This window comes from Berghia stephanieae, chromosome 8 (genome assembly GCF_034508935.2).
Source record: "Berghia stephanieae isolate SIO BIC M18660-M18661 chromosome 8, UCSD_Bste_1.3, whole genome shotgun sequence".
Taxonomy (NCBI): domain Eukaryota; kingdom Metazoa; phylum Mollusca; class Gastropoda; order Nudibranchia; family Aeolidiidae; genus Berghia; species Berghia stephanieae.
This window is the reverse complement of record NC_088367.1, coordinates 39,968,185-39,985,941: the sequence shown is the minus strand read 5'-3', so window position 1 is coordinate 39,985,941 and position 17,757 is coordinate 39,968,185. Positions and strand designations below refer to the sequence as shown.

The 17,757-nt window shown below is 39.0% G+C and overlaps 1 protein-coding gene across 24 annotated transcripts in view; it reads left to right on the top strand.

Annotated features, from left to right (window-relative positions):
- LOC144978668 (uncharacterized) overlaps positions 1-17,757 on the top strand; it is a 187,977-nt gene that overhangs the window by 97,119 nt on the left and 73,101 nt on the right. For all 24 annotated transcript variants that reach the window (XR_013646568.1, XR_013646565.1, XR_013646567.1 and 21 more), the window contains 3 exons: positions 9,176-9,239; positions 10,985-11,033; positions 16,287-16,350. Coding sequence is in view for 20 of the 24 variants with exons in the window: in XM_078925026.1 (XP_078781152.1) it covers positions 9,176-9,239; positions 10,985-11,033; positions 16,287-16,350 (177 nt within the window). In the remaining 4 variants the exon portion in view is untranslated. The remainder of the gene's footprint in view (positions 1-9,175; positions 9,240-10,984; positions 11,034-16,286; positions 16,351-17,757) is intronic.

Genomic DNA, 17,757 nt, shown 5'->3' with positions numbered 1-17,757 from the left:
TTACATGTAGGTTGGGACATGACGCCTGTTAGGAGATATTACAATATTTTTTTCGGACAGAGACAGCGCTGTTAACGGTCATGTACTCATTTTACACCTGATTATGGTGAGAGAATGTGAGTAAAGAGCCTTTTCCAAGGACTCAACGATGAGCGGGTGTGTTTTCTTTGGTATACTTTTCCACTTGAAACCATTCTCTGGACGACTGTGGTTAAAGGAACTATCTGAGGACCTCTCTCTTTTGTTGTGGAGATGTTGCATTCCACTATGCAGGTTTTACTGCGGAGGGAAAGCAACATCATCATCATCATCTCCGTGACACACGCACTATACGCAGCTTAAATAAAACAATAAATAAATAAATAAATAAAATAATAATCGCAAATTGTACATAGGAAAATATAACCGGGTCAAAAATTCTCTATAGTGCGCAGTCGGCATAGCATCTATATCACATTCGGCGAAGGATCCGAGGTAGGAGCTTTGACAAAAAAAAAAAAAAAAAAAAAGAAAGATAAAAGACACAACCTCATATGATATTATAGAGAGATTCGTCTCGGGAGTAGAACAATGAAAGTATTTTGGTAACGAACCTCGCTTTAAGTAAGTAGTCCATCATCATCATCATCATCATCTCTCTCTCTCTCTCTCTCTCTCTCTCTCTCTCTCTCTCTCCCCCTACCACCCGCCTTTCACGCGCAACCTTATATCCATTTTAAAAACATGTAAACTATATACAAACACACATCCACAAACACACACACACACACACACATACACACACGTTAATAATAGTGTTCTTTGTGACTGCTTACCTGGATTAAATGGGAATTTGCCAAAGAACGAAAGAAGAAGAAAAAAAAAAGTACAATAAAGCGACTGTAATCGTAACACTGGGTTCATAAAGAATCGACTATTCTTCCTTTTAATATTGAACACAACAACTTGATAAATAGGCGATCAGATTACAAAATTATGCCCTTCCGGTTCCGCCACGACATCATTAGATATCGTCGTCAAGGCATCCCACGAAGGAATCATATAGATAATTCATCAAACAAGAAGTCTGACGTCAACAGGAATCACGCATGTTGTCCAAGTGAGCAAATTGAGGGTTAATAATCTTGCTAGACCTGTAAATGAGCTCTATAAAAATTGTCTGAGACTGAGACTGAAACTGAACCTCACTGCAACCTTCGTTTCGTATCAGAAAAATCCAAAGAATCGAGATGAATAGTAAACAGCAAGCCCACTTGAGCAAAATAATGGCAGAAAACTAATTTACGTGGGAATTAATTAGGCTACTTACAATTGTTTCTTATTTAGGTACCCACATCAGTGAAGAAACTCACAAACCTGGGTCTTCGCGATGTCTCACTGTATTCCCCACTTACATTGATAGATGTACCCTTGACTATGATAACAACAGTAATACTAACATATTGTATTTTCCCTATGGGAATACGGCTATGTGGTCTAGTGGTATGACTCTTTCTTTCGGATCGGAAGGTCCTGGATTGAAGCCTCGCTCATCGTTGAGTCCTTGGAAAAGGCTCTTTACTCACATTCTCTCACCATAATCAGGTGTAAAATGAGTACATGACCGTTAACAGCGCTGTCTCTGTCCGAAAAAAATATTGTAATATCTCCTAACAGGCGTCATGTCCCAACCTACATGTAAAGTGTTGCTGTTAGCCAGTAACCCCTTTTAAAGAGCTTTGAGCACGATTGGTGGACATTGCCTTATATAAAAGCTCAATTTGAATTATATCCTAAAATACGCATTCGATCGACTCATTAAACCTAATATATCATCCTGTTAAGAATATCTACCTGTCCCATTTTGGAGGGGGGGGGGGGAGTGTTTATTGATTACAAACGTTTTCCCAAAGTTAAATAAACTCTCGTTTGCCCTGGAATTCTTTGATCACTCCATCCACCATCCTCCTTGGACTGGCACTGAAATGACTATGTCGTAAGCGCTCGTAGTTCCGTAGATTGTAATAAACTCTCACTAGATTCAGAATCCCCTGGCCATTTATCTCATCATCTTGCTTGGTTTCTGGCGCTAAATTGGTCCAAAAGTGCCCGTATGTGACGTAACATTTCTCAGAACAAATACTATGACTTCCACTCGCATGGTTGTCAGACATAGTATCTTCTTTTTGTAAATTTCTCTGAGGTTAAAAGCCTTGACAAATTAAATTGCCTCACTACGCCCTACCCCCCCCCCCCTTCCCCTAATACTCCCCCCCCCCCCCCCCTCCTCGTTCCATTAAACGTAGTTCTTCGGCGCCATCAGAATTCATAGAAGCAGGAGTTTATCTCGGTTGCCATAGCGTCAAACACGGACATTCATCTGTAGTTCCTTGTTGACCATAGATATGGCGCTAGTCGCTCGCAAAGTACTTTCCGCCGGATTTAACAGTGCCAGCTACCCGATCATTGCTGGATGAACAGGGGGTGGTAGGGGGGAGAGAACATAAAAATAATCCCGTGTTCACACGAATCGATAATAGTCCCTTTGCATTTGAAGCGAGTGCTCTACCATCTGAGCTATTGGGGACCCCCCCCCCCTCCTCCCCAACACACACACACACACACACACACACACACACACACACACACCTCCTTTCCATAACGATAAGCAATCGTGTGGAATTCGATATGTCAGTGTAGCATAGCATCATAAAAGCCCTGCCTTCACGCATCTCATTAACAACATTTTTGTTAGGACAGAACGGGGGAAAGAAAGACAAACATCCAAACACATGATTTAAATGCCACCTTGGGTTGCGATACTGTATCAGGGTTCCCGATAGCTCAGTGGGTAGAGCACTCGTTTCACGGGCAAAGGAACTGATGTTACTTCGGGATGCGGTATAGAAGGAACGAAATTGACGTCACTAAGCTCTTTGATATAGTGTTAGGACAGCCATTTAACCTATTAATTCTCACTAAATTATATCAATCATATAGTCGTTCACGGTTACACATAGTTTTGTGTGTTTATACGTTTTATCCGGCTGACGGATGTTGTGAGTATTTTACCTAAACGCATATCATCTATAATGCATTTGCCCCTTGTTTCATTTCCAATGGTTACCCAGCGTCCCAATATGATATTGTGCGGCTATGTGGTCTAGTGGTATGACACTCGCCCGCCTTCGGATCGGAAGCTCCTGGTTTCGAATCCCGCTCTGAGGCATAATTGAGTCCTCGGAATAGGCTCTTTACTCACATTATCTCCCCGTACTCTGGTGTAAAATGAGTACGTGACAGTAACGTCTAGCAGGCGTCATGTCTCTGTCCTACATGTTGTTAAGTGTTGCTGTTGGCTCGGGACTCCTTGTAAAGCGCTTTGAGCGCGTTTAGTTGATATTGCGCTAAAGTTTTTAGAAGGAGTGTAATTGACGCCACTCAGCTCTTTGTCATTGCTTTTAGACAACCATTTTTTGTCATATCAGACTATAAACGTTCAAGGTTAAAGTTACACACAGTTCTATGTGTTGGTACGTTATATCCAGCTGGCGGATGTTTTGAGTATTTTGACCTATACGCATAGCATCAATATAACATCATACTGTTTTGAATCGGCTGATCTCAAGTATAGATAGAATGAAGTTAACATTTCTCGGGTCTTTGTTATAAATAGAATGAAGTTAACGTCCCTCGGGTCTTTGTTATTGTTTTTCTTTGCCAACCATGTTTATGAGTAATTCTCACTTAACTGTATTATCCAGTCTATAAACGTTCATGGTTACACATAGTTTTGTGTGTTGGTCCGTTATACTTCCGGATGGCAATGTTGTGAGCATCTTAGCCAATCGCATACTATCTGTAGATTATGATGTCTCATTATATTCTATTAGATCCATCCATCGCACCCGATCGATATCATTCCAAAACCAATTAAATACAACTGTTAACGTGTTCCTGTTTGCCTTCTAATCAGATTGGGGTTTGGGGGGGGGGGCGGCGAAGTGGCCGAGTGGTTACAGCATTGCACGGTGATACTGAAGGTCCCGGGTTCGAGCCTCGCTATAGGCACTTTCGTTTTTTTTTTCTTTGGGCAAGATAGACCTGTAAATTCTCAGTCAATTAACTGAAATCAGTCAATTCGTCAAATTCAAATATTTTTTAAAAGGAAAGAAAGAAAGAATTCATGAATCGTAGTCGAATGACCGTGAAGTAATTAGGAATGTTCTTCAGTGCTACGCATAGCTCAAGGGCCGTTTATATTTACGATGAATATATTGCCACGGCTAAGCGACGCTTCTTAGAATTGCCGTGTCTTAACACACCCCAGTGTATTTTCACACAGCCTTCGTGAAATTATTTTTTCACTTTCCAAACCTCTTGTGATCCCAGTGGTAGCCAATTTTAACTGAGCCGCCGAGTGATAAATTTCACTGTTTCGTCTAATCCAAAATTGACCACATTTACTTGGCAGAACCTAAGAGTATTAAAAAGTTTAATGCGAATGCCGGTAGTGCGTTATGAAGACACCTTCAAATCGAAAGTTATATGATTGCTACAAGAACATCTCGATTGCCTCACGTTGTAAACAAACTGGTTGACCGTTTCTTCACTGATGTGGGTACCTAAATAAGAAACAATTGTAAGTAGCCTAATTAATTCCCACGTAAATTAGTTTTCTGCCATTATTTTGCTCAAGTGGGCTTGCTGTTTACTATTCATCTCGATTCTTTGGATTTTTCTGATACGAAACGAAGGGTTGCAGTGAGGTTCAGTTTCAGTCTCAGTCTCAGACAATTTTTATAGAGCTCATTTACAGGTCTAGCAAGATTATTAACCCTCAATTTGCTCACTTGGACAACATGCGTGATTCCTGTTGACGTCAGACTTCTTGTTTGATGAATTATCTATATGATTCCTTCGTGGGATGCCTTGACGACGATATCTAATGATGTCGTGGCGGAACCGGAAGGGCATAATTTTGTAATCTGATCGCCTATTTATCAAGTTGTTGTGTTCAATATTAAAAAGAAGAATAGTCGATTCTTTATGAACCCAGTGTTACGATTACAGTCGCTTTATTGTACTTTTTTTTTCTTCTTCTTTCGTTCTTTGGCAAATTCCCATTTAATCCAGGTAAGCAGTCACAAAGAACACTATTATTAACGTGTGTGTATGTGTGTGTGTGTGTGTGTTTGTGGATGTGTGTTTGTATATAGTTTACATGTTTTTAAAATGGATATAAGGTTGCGCGTGAAAGGCGGGTGGTAGGGGGAGAGAGAGAGAGAGAGAGAGAGAGAGAGAGAGAGAGAGAGAGATGATGATGATGATGATGATGATGGACTACTTACTTAAAGCGAGGTTCGTTACCAAAATACTTTCATTGTTCTACTCCCGAGACGAATCTCTCTATAATATCATATGAGGTTGTGTCTTTTATCTTTCTTTTTTTTTTTTTTTTTTTTTGTCAAAGCTCCTACCTCGGATCCTTCGCCGAATGTGATATAGATGCTATGCCGACTGCGCACTATAGAGAATTTTTGACCCGGTTATATTTTCCTATGTACAATTTGCGATTATTATTTTATTTATTTATTTATTTATTGTTTTATTTAAGCTGCGTATAGTGCGTGTGTCACGGAGATGATGATGATGATGTTGCTTTCCCTCCGCAGTAAAACCTGCATAGTGGAATGCAACATCTCCACAACAAAATTACTTATGGTTTCTGACCAAACTCATTTTCCTACCATTTTGGTCAGAAAACCTTTACGGCACTTTAATTAAATCTTTTCTGGCCAAAGTGGAAAAGAAATTATGTCAAGTCGAAAAAAGACAGAACTGTACCTCCTGCCTTCTATTCTATCTCCAGGCTTTGTTTCTCTCTTCTATAAACTATAATTTCTCTCTCTCTCTCTCTCTCACTCTCTCTCTCTCTCTCTCTCTCTCTCTCTCTCTGTCTGTCTGTCTACCTATATCAATCCTTTCTCTCTCTCTCTCTCTCTCTCTCTCTCTCTCTCTCTCTCTCTCTCTCTCTCTGTCTGTCTGTCTGTCTGTCTGTCTACCTATATCAATCCTTTCTCTCTCTCTCTCTCTCTCTCTCTCTCTCTCTCTCTCTATCTATCTATCTATCTATCTATCTATCTATCTATCGAGTATATTATTATATTATATATATATATATATATATATATATGTGTGTGTGTGTGTGTGTGTGTGTGTGTGTGTGTGTTCAAAGACGTAATTGTCTATTTTATATTTTATATGTCCTCACTTTTTCATTCTCTATCTTCACTTGCTGGAATGATGCGCGCACACACACTTTGCATATTGCATGTGTTTGACTTTTTGTCATATAAGCACACAAACACTCACATGCGCAAACACGCTTAATTCGACACAATCGCACACACGGGCGTGCTGCGTACAAACACATACTCACATGCACACACACACACACACACACACACATACACACGTACACATTGTCCACCATTCGTTCGGACTTTTCTTCCAAGGACCACTATGACTTGTACACAGGGTCTATTCACACAATGTGCTTCAAAATCCCACAGACAAGAACACAAAACTACAGAAATTCTTTCTTCATTAGAACTATCTCGGAGTGGAATGGGCTGGATGAACTGGTCATCATGGCACCACACCTAAACGATTTCAAGGCCCGATGGCATGGGCCCGCGCCCAATGAGGACGCCGCTGAAATACAACCAGACCATTGGTTTCTTCAGCGCCAACCATACAGATACAGAATGTGCATTTGTTAATATTTTAAATATGAAAATGCATGTATCGATTACTGAATTATATTTTTTCCGATTCCACATAATTCAGAAAAACTTCGGCAGACCTGCCTAGTACAACAAAAAATCCGTAGAAATACGAATTTTCGGCTCCAACTGGAGAACTGCATTCGCGTCTTTGATTCAATAAATCTTGTTGAAAATGAAAGTGTATTGCTTAGAAACTATGAAACTATATTTAGGACTTAGGAGCAATTTTGGATCTTACTGAAGGCAAATTATTTATTTATAAAGCTATTGAAAGTGACTTTATCTTTTTTTCCCCTTGGAAACTACGATTTTTAAAAATTTCAAGTTAGCAGCTCTGCTTGGGTCATTGTTCAATGGGAGTTAATGATAATTGCTGCGATTCGATGTAAACCGATAGTTGTTTATCACTAGTTATTTGAGGGCATCGATAATAATTATTGTGACGATTCGATATTAAACAATGACTGCTTGTTGTACTGTCAGCATTTTGTTCATTTATTCCCCCTGAATTGGATAGTAGTTGTGAATGCTCCCGTATTATTGGTGAAAACGGTTTGATATGTAATAATAGACGGGGCGAGATGATAAGGCATTGCACGACCATCCAGAGGACTCGGGTTCCAACTCCACGCCTACACCCTTTTGTTTTTAGGGTTGTTGTTTTTTTTTTGTCGTTTGTTTTTCTTGAGGAGGGGGGGGGGGTTCTTTTGTCTTGTTTTTTTTTTGTGTGTGTTTTTGTTTTATGTTTATTGATTTTAAAAAAATTCTTTTTCTTGTTTTTTTTTGTTGTTTTTTTGGGTTTTTTTTTTGGGGGGGGGGGGGGGGGGGGGTTGTTTTATTTATTTATTTATTTTTTTTTTTTATGATGGTTAGGAGGGGGAGGAGGTTGCCATGATCAAGAAAATTCGCCCTTTGCGGCTTACGCTCAGTGATCTCGGGGTTCTCTGGTTAGATCCTATAGAAACATGTTTACCCGTAAGTGAATGAAGGGAACCCTGCATTTCATGTTATTTTATTTGTTTTCGGATTAATGATGGGGAGCTATTCCTGTTTGATCAGGATTCCCAGTCAAGTCGAAACCAGACGCCAAAGAGGAATAATTGGTTTCATGTTCATTACACGTCGGTAGTTATCGATGATAGAAAAAAAAAAAGTAATCAAGATCCAACTCGCTCTTTGATTATATGTATTGATGAAATCAGCAATGAAAACAAACAAGCTACCGTTATAGCTTGTGCCATATTTTATTTATGCACGTGTGTTAAAAAGTCTGTATGTGTTGTGTGTGTGTGCATATGTGTTGCGTGTGTATGTGTGTGTGAATTGGTGTGAATACATGCCGTGCACGTGCATGATGTGTGCTTCTGATTTTAATGTTGTTTAAAATGCTATCTAATTTGCACTATTCTTTCGACTTTCTTGAAAATCGGATTTTTTTTCCTTGTTGAGTGTTAGATGTCTTGATCTTTTTGAAGTTATAAAAATCTGTGTTCGTTATGATGAATTAAATAAATAATGTGAACTTGAATTTAGTTATCTGTTATAATAGGATTTAAACGTTAGTTTGAATTCAGGTCAATTCAGAACACATTTCTTTTTTCTTTTAATATATTTATTTGTTGTTGTGGTTGCTGAATTTCCATAATCAATAATGGATTTAATCGTGTCATATCCGTGTCAAAATAAGATTATAAGGTCATCGTTGTGTAGTGTTTTAAATAAATAAACGTGATAGTTAGAATGATGGATGGAAAGGAATTGAACACAGAGCACTGGGCGTAAAATATAATACGAGTAGTCATGATGATATCATTGCAATCACACACTGAGCCCTTATGGAATTCGAAAGTATCCCAGTTGTTACTGATCAGATTATTCTACTACAAAGATGTGTTTTTCGATACACGCTCTTTATTAAAATAAGATGACTGTGGATTTTTGCTATAGATCTATTAATAGTTTTGTGTGTTTCTCAAAAAGGAAAAAAAAGGAAGAATTTAAACTGATGAACATTTTCGACTTATATATAGTTCGTCGTCATTAAATCACGTGGGTTTTGTTTTGTTTTTTCTTTTTAAAAAACAAACATTTGTGAAAGTTGTTGAGTAGGTCAATTAGTGTTGACAAGAATTCAAACAAATCTGGATTTGACATCCACCACCTGTGCCTAGAACTTAATGATGAGTTTGAGAAATAGATCTGTGGCTGGTAGCGACTACCTCAAGATGTTGGCGGATAGGTACAGCGGTGGGGATGGGGGTGCTGGGGATAGTCTCACTATACTATCAAAATCCCCGAGGAAGCAACAACCGTTCTCCCCAACCATTCCAACCCCCAAAACAACAACAACAACACCATCATCAATACTGATTAATCACACTCCGTCCTCCCGTTCATCTTTACAGGAAGAAGACTTTGTTGAGGTGACCACGACCACCGTCACAGAGACCAAGCCCTACGAGATACAAGGTTTGTACTACAATGTTTGTCTTCTTGTAAATTACAAATTATGTAGTAGTGGTAGAAGTAGTAGTAGTAGTAGTAGTAGTAGTAGTAGTAGTAGTAGTAGTAGTAGTAGTAGTAGTGAAGTAGTAGAAGTAGTAGTAGTAGTAGTAGTATGTAGTAGTAGTAGTAGTAGTTAGTTAGTAGTAGTAGTATTTAGTAGTAGTAGTAGTAGTAGTAGTAGTAGTAGTAGTAGTAGTAGTTAGTGTAGTAGTAGTAGTAGTAGTATAGTAGTAGTAGTAGTAGTAGTAGTAGTAGTAGTAGTAGTAGTAGTAGTAGTGTAGTAGTAGTAGTAGTAGTAGTAGTAGTAGTAGTAGTAGTAGTAGTAGTAGTAGTAGTAGTAGTAGTAGTTAGTAGTAGTAGTAGTAGTAGTAGTAGTAGTAGTAGTAGTAGTAGTAGTAGTAGTGTAGTAGTAGTAGTAGTAGTAGTAGTAGTAGTAGTAGTGTAGTAGTAGTAGTAGTAGTTAGTAGTAGTGAGTAGTAGTTAGTAGTAGTAGTGTTAGTAGTAGTAGTAGTAGTAGTAGTAGTAGTAGTAGTAGTAGTATAGTAGTAGTAGTATGTAGTAGTAGTAGTAGTAGTAGTAGTAGTAGTAGTAGTAGTAGTAGTAGTAGTTAGTAGTAGTAGTAGTAGTAGTAGTAGTAGTAGTAGTAGTAGTAGTAGTAGTAGTAGTAGTAGTAGTAGTAGTAGTAGTAGTAGTAGTAGTAGTAGTAGTAGTGTAGTAGTGTAGTAGTAGTAGTAGTAGTAGTTAGTAGTAGTAGTAGTAGTATAGTAGTAGTAGTAGTAGTGTAGTAGTGTAGTTGTAGTAGTAGTAGTAGTAGTAGTAGTAGTAGTAGTAGTTATGTAGGTAAGTAGTAGTAGTATTGTTAGTAGTAGTAGTTGTAGTAGTAGTAGTAGTAGTAGTAGTAGTGTAGTAGTAGTAGTAGTAGTAGTAGTAGTTGTAGTAGTAGTAGTAGTAGTAGTAGTAGTAGTAGTAGTAGTAGTAGTAGTAGTAGTAGTAGTAGTAGTAGTAGTAGTAGTAGTAGTAGTAGTAGTAGTAGTAGTAGTAGTAGTAGTAGTAGTAGTAGTAGTAGTAGTAGTAGTAGTAGTAGTGTAGTAGTAGTAGTAGTAGTAGTAGTAGTAGTAGTAGTAGTAGTAGTAGTAGTAGTAGTAGTAGTAGTAGTAGTAGTAGTAGTAGTAGATCTCGCAGTCGGAATCACAGACTAGGAGCTGTATTCTCTATGGTCCGAATGACGTTTGCTGAGAATTGTGTGATTCAGTCATAGTCGATAAGTATAGCTGCTCTCTCCATCCATGTTGTTAATTGTTTGTTTCCACTGGTCGCGGTCCTGGGCCAGAGTCAAGATCTTGTTGTGACTTTAGTACGGAGGGCATTACAGTATATCTTAGTTCTTCGGGGATTAATTCGGCCTCATCTGAATCCAGAAATTTCTGATTTATAGAGAGATCCTGGTTCAGGGTAGTTACTAGTGATTTTGTAGTCATATTTCCCCCCACCTCCCATCCCCCATCCCAAGCAATTTACAGGGGGCCAAATTTCTATTTCATACAGTATGAATTACCTTTCAAGTGCCGCTTTTGTATTTGCACTCTTATTAAAGTTTATTTGTGTGCTTTTTAAAAATTATTATCTTTTTATACTTTCCTATGTGTTATAATTAGAATTGATGTTTCATTTCATTTTATTTTTTGTTCTTTTGTATATTTATATTTCAGGTTTTGAAGAGTCCAGTAACGAAACACATGAAAGCACACCTAGTCAATGGTAAGTATTTTTTAAATCACGTGACTCATTGCCTTGAACTGGTGGTCACTGCCGTACACTAGAAATTTTTATTTTTTCTAAAAATGCTGGGGTTTGTTTTTTTTTTTATTTTGGCCAGAAAAATCATCCTATGAATATCGGTTAATTAAAATGACTTTCATCTTATATTATATCAGAAACCTAGGATTTCACGGAGGTTTTTTGACCAATAAATGAGGGTCGTTTCGGTCGATGGATGATTTTTGAAGAACGGGATTTCTAGCCAAAGTTTTAAATACCGTGTTTTGTTTTTGATTTATGTTTGTTTGTTTTCTTTTTGTTTTTGGTTTGTTTGGGTTTTTTTTTGGGGGGTGGGGGGTTCTTTTTATTATTTTTTTCAAAGTTAAATTTCTTTCGTGTTATTTTTTTGTTATTGTTTTTTGTTGTTGTTTTTTTTTTATATATGAAGGAGGTGGGGGGTGGGGGGGGGGCGGGCAGGAGGATAGTCAGAGTCTCAGGCTCACAACTTCGGCTTTCCTTCTCATCGCTGTGTTGTGATTTGAAATGGTTAATGTTTTATCCCCCCCCCCCCCCCCCCGCAACCCATCCCACCCTTGTATTTTATATGTGTGACTGGTGATGCCAGGTGAATAATAATGTTGACTATGGATGAGTGCTTCTGTCGTGTAGAAGACAGGAGACCAGTGACGTTAAGAACAGACGGAAGGGATTGGGGGTGGGGAGCAGGAGGAGGGGCGGCCCCGGGGGGGGGGAGGGGGTGCTGACAGAAGAGGAAAGATACCCGAACCTGTCGATATCGACTGGAAGAGGCACACATCGATGTTGTTATTATTATTATACCTAATATTGATTGACCGACGATCCTCTTGGGTAAGTTTGAATAATGAATGGATGAAGAAACTACAGGTAGTCCGCGTCCGCGTCCTCGTCGTCGTCGTCCGGTGAATGAATGGATGTGTAGCTTAACGCTTAACACTGTGATATGGCACAGAAAGAAGTTAGAAAAAAGAAAAAGAAAAGTGGGGGGGGGGGGGATGTGAAAAGAATAGAACTGATCAAGACAAAAAAAAAAACAAAAAAAAAAACAAAGAAATAAGAAAAAAATGTGCTTTTTATATAGATAATATGCGCTTGGCTAAGAAACTCACAACATTGCCATCCGGAAGTATAATGGACCAACACACACAAAACTATGTGTAACGATGAACTTTTATAGTCTGGTTAATACAGTTTTGTGAGAATTACTCTTAAACATGGATGGCAAAAAAACAAACAATAACAAAGACCTAACCTGAGTGACGTCAACTTCGTTCTATCTATAGTGAATATCCACTAAACGTGCCCAAAGCACTTCACTAGGTGTCCCTGGCCAACAACAACACTTACCATGTAAGACGAGACATGACGCCTGTTGGGCGATAATACAATTTTTGTTTCCGACAGAGCTAACGCTTTGACCGGACAGGTTCTTATTTTACACCTGAGTACGGTGTGTGAGTAAAGAGCCTTTTCCGAGGACTCAACTATGCACCGCTCAAAGCGGAACTTGAACCCCGAACCTTTCGATCCGAAATCGAGTGTCAAACCACTAGACCACATTATAGCCGCACAATAGTATGAGAGAAAATAGAGATAACGGTAGAGGGAGAGGGGAGAGAGAGAGAGAAGTGGGGGGGAGGGGGGGGGGAGAATGGGAGAAACTGGATGGAGGCAAGTTGCTCAGACTTAATTGAATCTTGAAAAACCAGGGAGAGGGAGAGAGAGAGAGAGAGAGAGAGAGAGAGAGAGAGAGAGAAAATGGGAGAACTTGGATGAAGGCAAGTTTATCAGGCTTGATTGAATATTGAAAAACCAGGGGGGGGGGGGGGGAGTGTGTGTGTGTGAGAGAGAGAGAGAGAGAGAGAGAGAGAGAGAGAGAGAGAGAATGGGAGAACTTGGATGAAGGCAAGTTGAACAGGCTTGATTGAATATTGAAAAACCAGGGGGGGGGGGGGGGGGGGAGAGGGAGAGAGAGAGAGAAGAGGAGAGAGAGAGAGAGGAGAGAGAGAGAGAATGGGGAGAACTTGGATGAGGCAAGTTGAACAGGCTTGATTGAATATTGAAAAACCAGGGGGGGGGGGGGGAGGGGTGAGAGAGAGAGAGAGAGAGGAGAGAGAGAGAGAGAGAGAGAGAATGGGAGAACTTGGATGAAGGCAAGTTAATCAGGCTTGATTGAATATTGAAAAACCAGGGGGGGGGGGGGGGGAGTGAGATGGAGAGAGAGAGAGAGAGAGAGAGAGAGGAGAGGAGAGAGAGGAATGGGAGAACTTGGATGAAGCAAGTTGAACAGGCTTGATTGATATTGAAAAACCAGGGGGGGGGGGGGGGGGAAGAGAGAGAGGAGAGAGAGAGAGAAGAGAGAGAGAGAGAGAGAGAGAATGGGAGAACTTGGATGAAGGCAAGTTGAACAGGCTTGATTGAATATTGAAAAACCAGGGGGGGGGGGGGGGGGGGAGAGAGAGAGAGAGAGAGAGAGAGAGAGAGAGAACACAGTTCATGTGTGACATACGCGTGAGTACTTACCACTCACCACCCCTATCCATCCATCCATCCATGACCTTTTGGCCTTCGATCCATCTCACTTGTGCCTGGGTCTCGTAAGTAATTTTTTACCTTTTCCAGCACGCTGTCACAGTGAGGACATATCACAGGTTGTTGTGTTGTGTACCTGGGTGGGTTAGAGCGAGCCATCGTAGCCTGACACAAGAACCATAGTCATCGTTAACTTATAGTCTGATACTAGAACCCTCTAGGACTTATATTTTGACGTCATTTTGGTGGTTTTGCAGCGTCTAGTGAGTTGTCGTTAGTAGAGCTCAAGGAAACAAGTTATTTCATTGGTTCAACTATTGAATACAACTCACGATTTGTTTTCTTTTGTGGCCAAAGACTTGTCTTTTGACGTCATTTTTTGGTCAGTGTCAGGCGATAACTTTACGATGGCTACTGTGAGAGCATAGCCATCGTTAACTTAAAGCCTGACACCAGAACCCATTGTTTTTGTATTTAATTAAGGAGAATGAAGATATATTTGTTTTAATCTATCAAAAACAAAAATTTCATAATTATTTTGGGTTTGTTTTAAAGTTTTATTTTGTTGGGGTTCTTTTTGTTGTTGTCTTTTTGTGTTTGTTTTTTTTTTTTGTTTGTTTGTTTGTTTTTTTGTTAATTATTATTTGGGGGGTGGGGGGGGGGGGCATTTGGTTTACCTCAGCATAATACCATTTTGTGGCGATGTGTCGCAACTCCCTTCGATTCATCACAGATTTTTTTTTCTAAACTGTAAGTAATTGATTGGCTTGACACAACAAGTATTGACACGGATAGACTGGAAATACTGTGGAGATCATTAAAAGTTTCAGATTTTAAAAGTGTGGAGGGGACAATATGTTTATTGTAAAAGTGTGAAGCGGACATTTTTATTGTTTTCATCTTGCACTGATTATAATCTTACAAGTTTGATTCTTTTGTTGGATTTTTCCTGGAGTGACAACACGAAGTGATCGGCGGGATGGATTCTTGCTGTGTGGTAGTCACTAGGGTCATATCTGTCTGGTCAGTTATGTGTTGTTGCTGTTTGTAACTGTAAGACTGTATAATATAATTTTGTTTTTAACCCTCTCCTTACCACCTATAGGAAAATCGTCACATTCGTTACGATATAACGAACATTTTTTCTTATTCAAAGTTCTTTTGTACATCATAAAATTTAAAGAAAATGAACAGTGTGTTGTAGATTGCATGTTTTGCTAAAGAAGTTATGTATGGCAGAGTGATTAAAAAAATCTATTTTTGTATTAGTTGGCTGTAAAGTTTTGGGGAAATCCTGAAAATGGTTGGTAAGAGGAAAGTTAATCAGTTTACTGTCGTAGTCTTGAAAATCGTGTCAGAAAAACGATCGATTTGGATGACCCTCGTCTTAGCAAAAAAAAAACTCTCAAACCTGGGACTTTAAGAAAGACTTGGCGAATTTGTGAAATGTTAAGCTTGTAGACCTTTAGCTAATATTTTTTTAGGGTGGTTTGTCTTCCATGGACTCTATCCTAACTTAGTAGTACGGCTATATTGTCTTGTGGTATGACACTCGCTTTCGGGTCGGAAGGCCCTTGGTTTCGAGCCTTGCTCGGCGTATAGTTGAGTCCTTGAAAAAGACTCTTAATCACATTCTATTTCCGTACTCAGGTGTAAAATGTGTACCTGAAAATGAGTCAACCGCGTTGTCTCTGTCTGAAAAAAAAACATTAATATCGCCTAACAGGCGTTATGTCTCGTTCTACATGTTACATATTGCTGTTGGTCAGGGGCCCTTTGTAAAGCGCTCTGAGCTATAAAAGCTCTAGGGTTTGTTTTTTTTTAGTAGTCCCTTCTTGCTCTGTGACTTTCGGAATGAAGGGAGTGCACGATAGCTCACTGGAGCACTCACTCTTGAGTGTGATGGGAGTTATATATTATACAAGGGTGTATCAAACGACACAACACCGGCGGGGGTCAGTGTCAAGTCACCCATCCAGTCACTGGTCGAGCTCAACTCAACATCGCATGATTTGTGCGTGCCGTGGCGTTAGACCACCGGTGTCACGCACACAAATACAGTTTTAATTTCTAATTGATGATGTTATGGCAAAGCATCAGTGAGCCATTAATTCATTGCGGAGAGTCACGCATTATAACCGTTCTTTGAATGAATGCTTTTATCATGAACCGTAACGGCTTTTCATTTTTAGTTTTTTGTGTATTGAAACGTGTTCGTGACGGACACACGTGAAACAATGGCGGTTTACATCAAACGATCTGTGTATTCCTACAAATGACAAAACAGCTCATTTTAATTTGACCATAAAACACATAGTATTGTTATATCCATAACGACCACCCTCATCTTGTCAAAATGTCTTAAGCCTAAATGAGGGTTGAGGTGGGGGAGGGGGGGGGGGGGGGGGGTGATATGGTGGTGGTGTGGTTGAAGGGCAAGTAATGATGTTGGTCGTTATATTTAATTTTTTTTAAAACAAAACAAAGCAGCCACCACCATCGGATGCCAATGCCAATCTGTGGCATTGGTGTTGGTAGTGGTAGTGGTGGTGGTGGTGGTGGTGGTGGTGATGGTGGCGAAGATGGTCATTATGATGTTGGTGGATTTTTGTTGGGTTTTTTTTTTCAGAATACAATAACTAACATTGGCACTAATCTCTGATCATTTTGTCCTTTCTGTAGGCCACCAGTGGACAACAACAGTGACCAGTCAGAAGTGGTCAAGGAAACACTAAGACTAGACATTGTAAGTTTGTTGGGTTTTTTTTTTTTCTTCTTTGTTTGATATTTCTTTTTGTTTTCATTTTGTTGTTTTTAAAATTTATTTTGGTGGGTGCTGCGTTAATAAATGCTCAGTTTTTGTTTTTTGTTTTGTTGTTTGTTTGGTTTATTTTTTTTTTTTTTTTTGTTTTTTTGTTTTTGTTTTTTTTTATGGTTTCGATTGTTGTTGTTTTTGTTTTGTTTTGTTTTGTTTTTGTTTTTTTTTGTGTTTTTTTTGTTTTGTTTTTGTGTTTGTGTGTGTTTTTTTTTGTTTGTACAACCAACAGTTGGTAAAAATCCTGATATGTAAGTGGAACCTGCCGGCTATCAATAATATAATGAAGAAAGTAGGTAACTTGGGAACATTTGGTGTAAACTGGGGACAAAAATATTTTTTTAAAGAGAGAGAGAGAGAGAGAGAGAGAGAGAGAGAGAGAGAGAGAGAGAGAGAGAGAGAGAATTGAATATGTAAGTAGGGCCGATTTATAACCAAAGGGGAGAGAGAGAGAGGGTTTGTTGTTTATTTTTTGGCTCACACCGACACGATACGGTTTTGAGTATCCAAATCACATTTGAAGTAATAGTTTTCTTGGCTAAAATGAGAAGGAATGAGAGAAAAAAAAAGCGATTTGTAATTAATTGTAAGAAGATTCAATACCTCCATGGTACCATCGCTAATGCTATAGTTACACAGTCCCTCGCAATGAATAAATAATACAGACACAGCTCCTGTCCTGCTCCAGGCCACCAGGCCGTAGTTACCACAACTACTACTACAACAACCATCACATCATACACTACAACTTACCGAGGGTAGGGTGCAAAACTATTGATAGTAAAAAGTTCTAGAATTACAATTAGAGCACCCAAGAAAAGGTAAGACAAAGGGGAATTAGTTCAAATAGGAAATGTAGATGTAGATTCCAAGAGCACACTATCAAAGTTCTTAGTTTGAGATCACCTAAAAGTCTCATTCAGACACAAGCACAGGTCCCCACTAAGAGGAATACACTCAAATTATGTTTACAAATCATAATACTATACTCCCAACACCACCTTGATAGGAGTATGATTAGCCCTCTCCTTACCAACCATAGGAAAATCGTCACATTTGTTACGATCCAACCAGCACTTTTTCATTCTCAGATATTTTTTTTTTTTTTTGTAAATCACACAATTTAAAGAAAAATGTTTTATTATAGATTTAAAAACCTGACACTGTGTTGGAGAGTTGATCAATATTATGCATAGAATGTATTTGTTGCTTCCCTGTTTGAGTAAGAAAAAAAATATTTTGTGTTGGGTGGGTGGAATTTTTGGGAAAATTCTGAAACTGGCTGGCAAGGAAAGGGTTAAAAGGTTACGAGTACAAAAAAAAAGTCGTTTAGGGCGG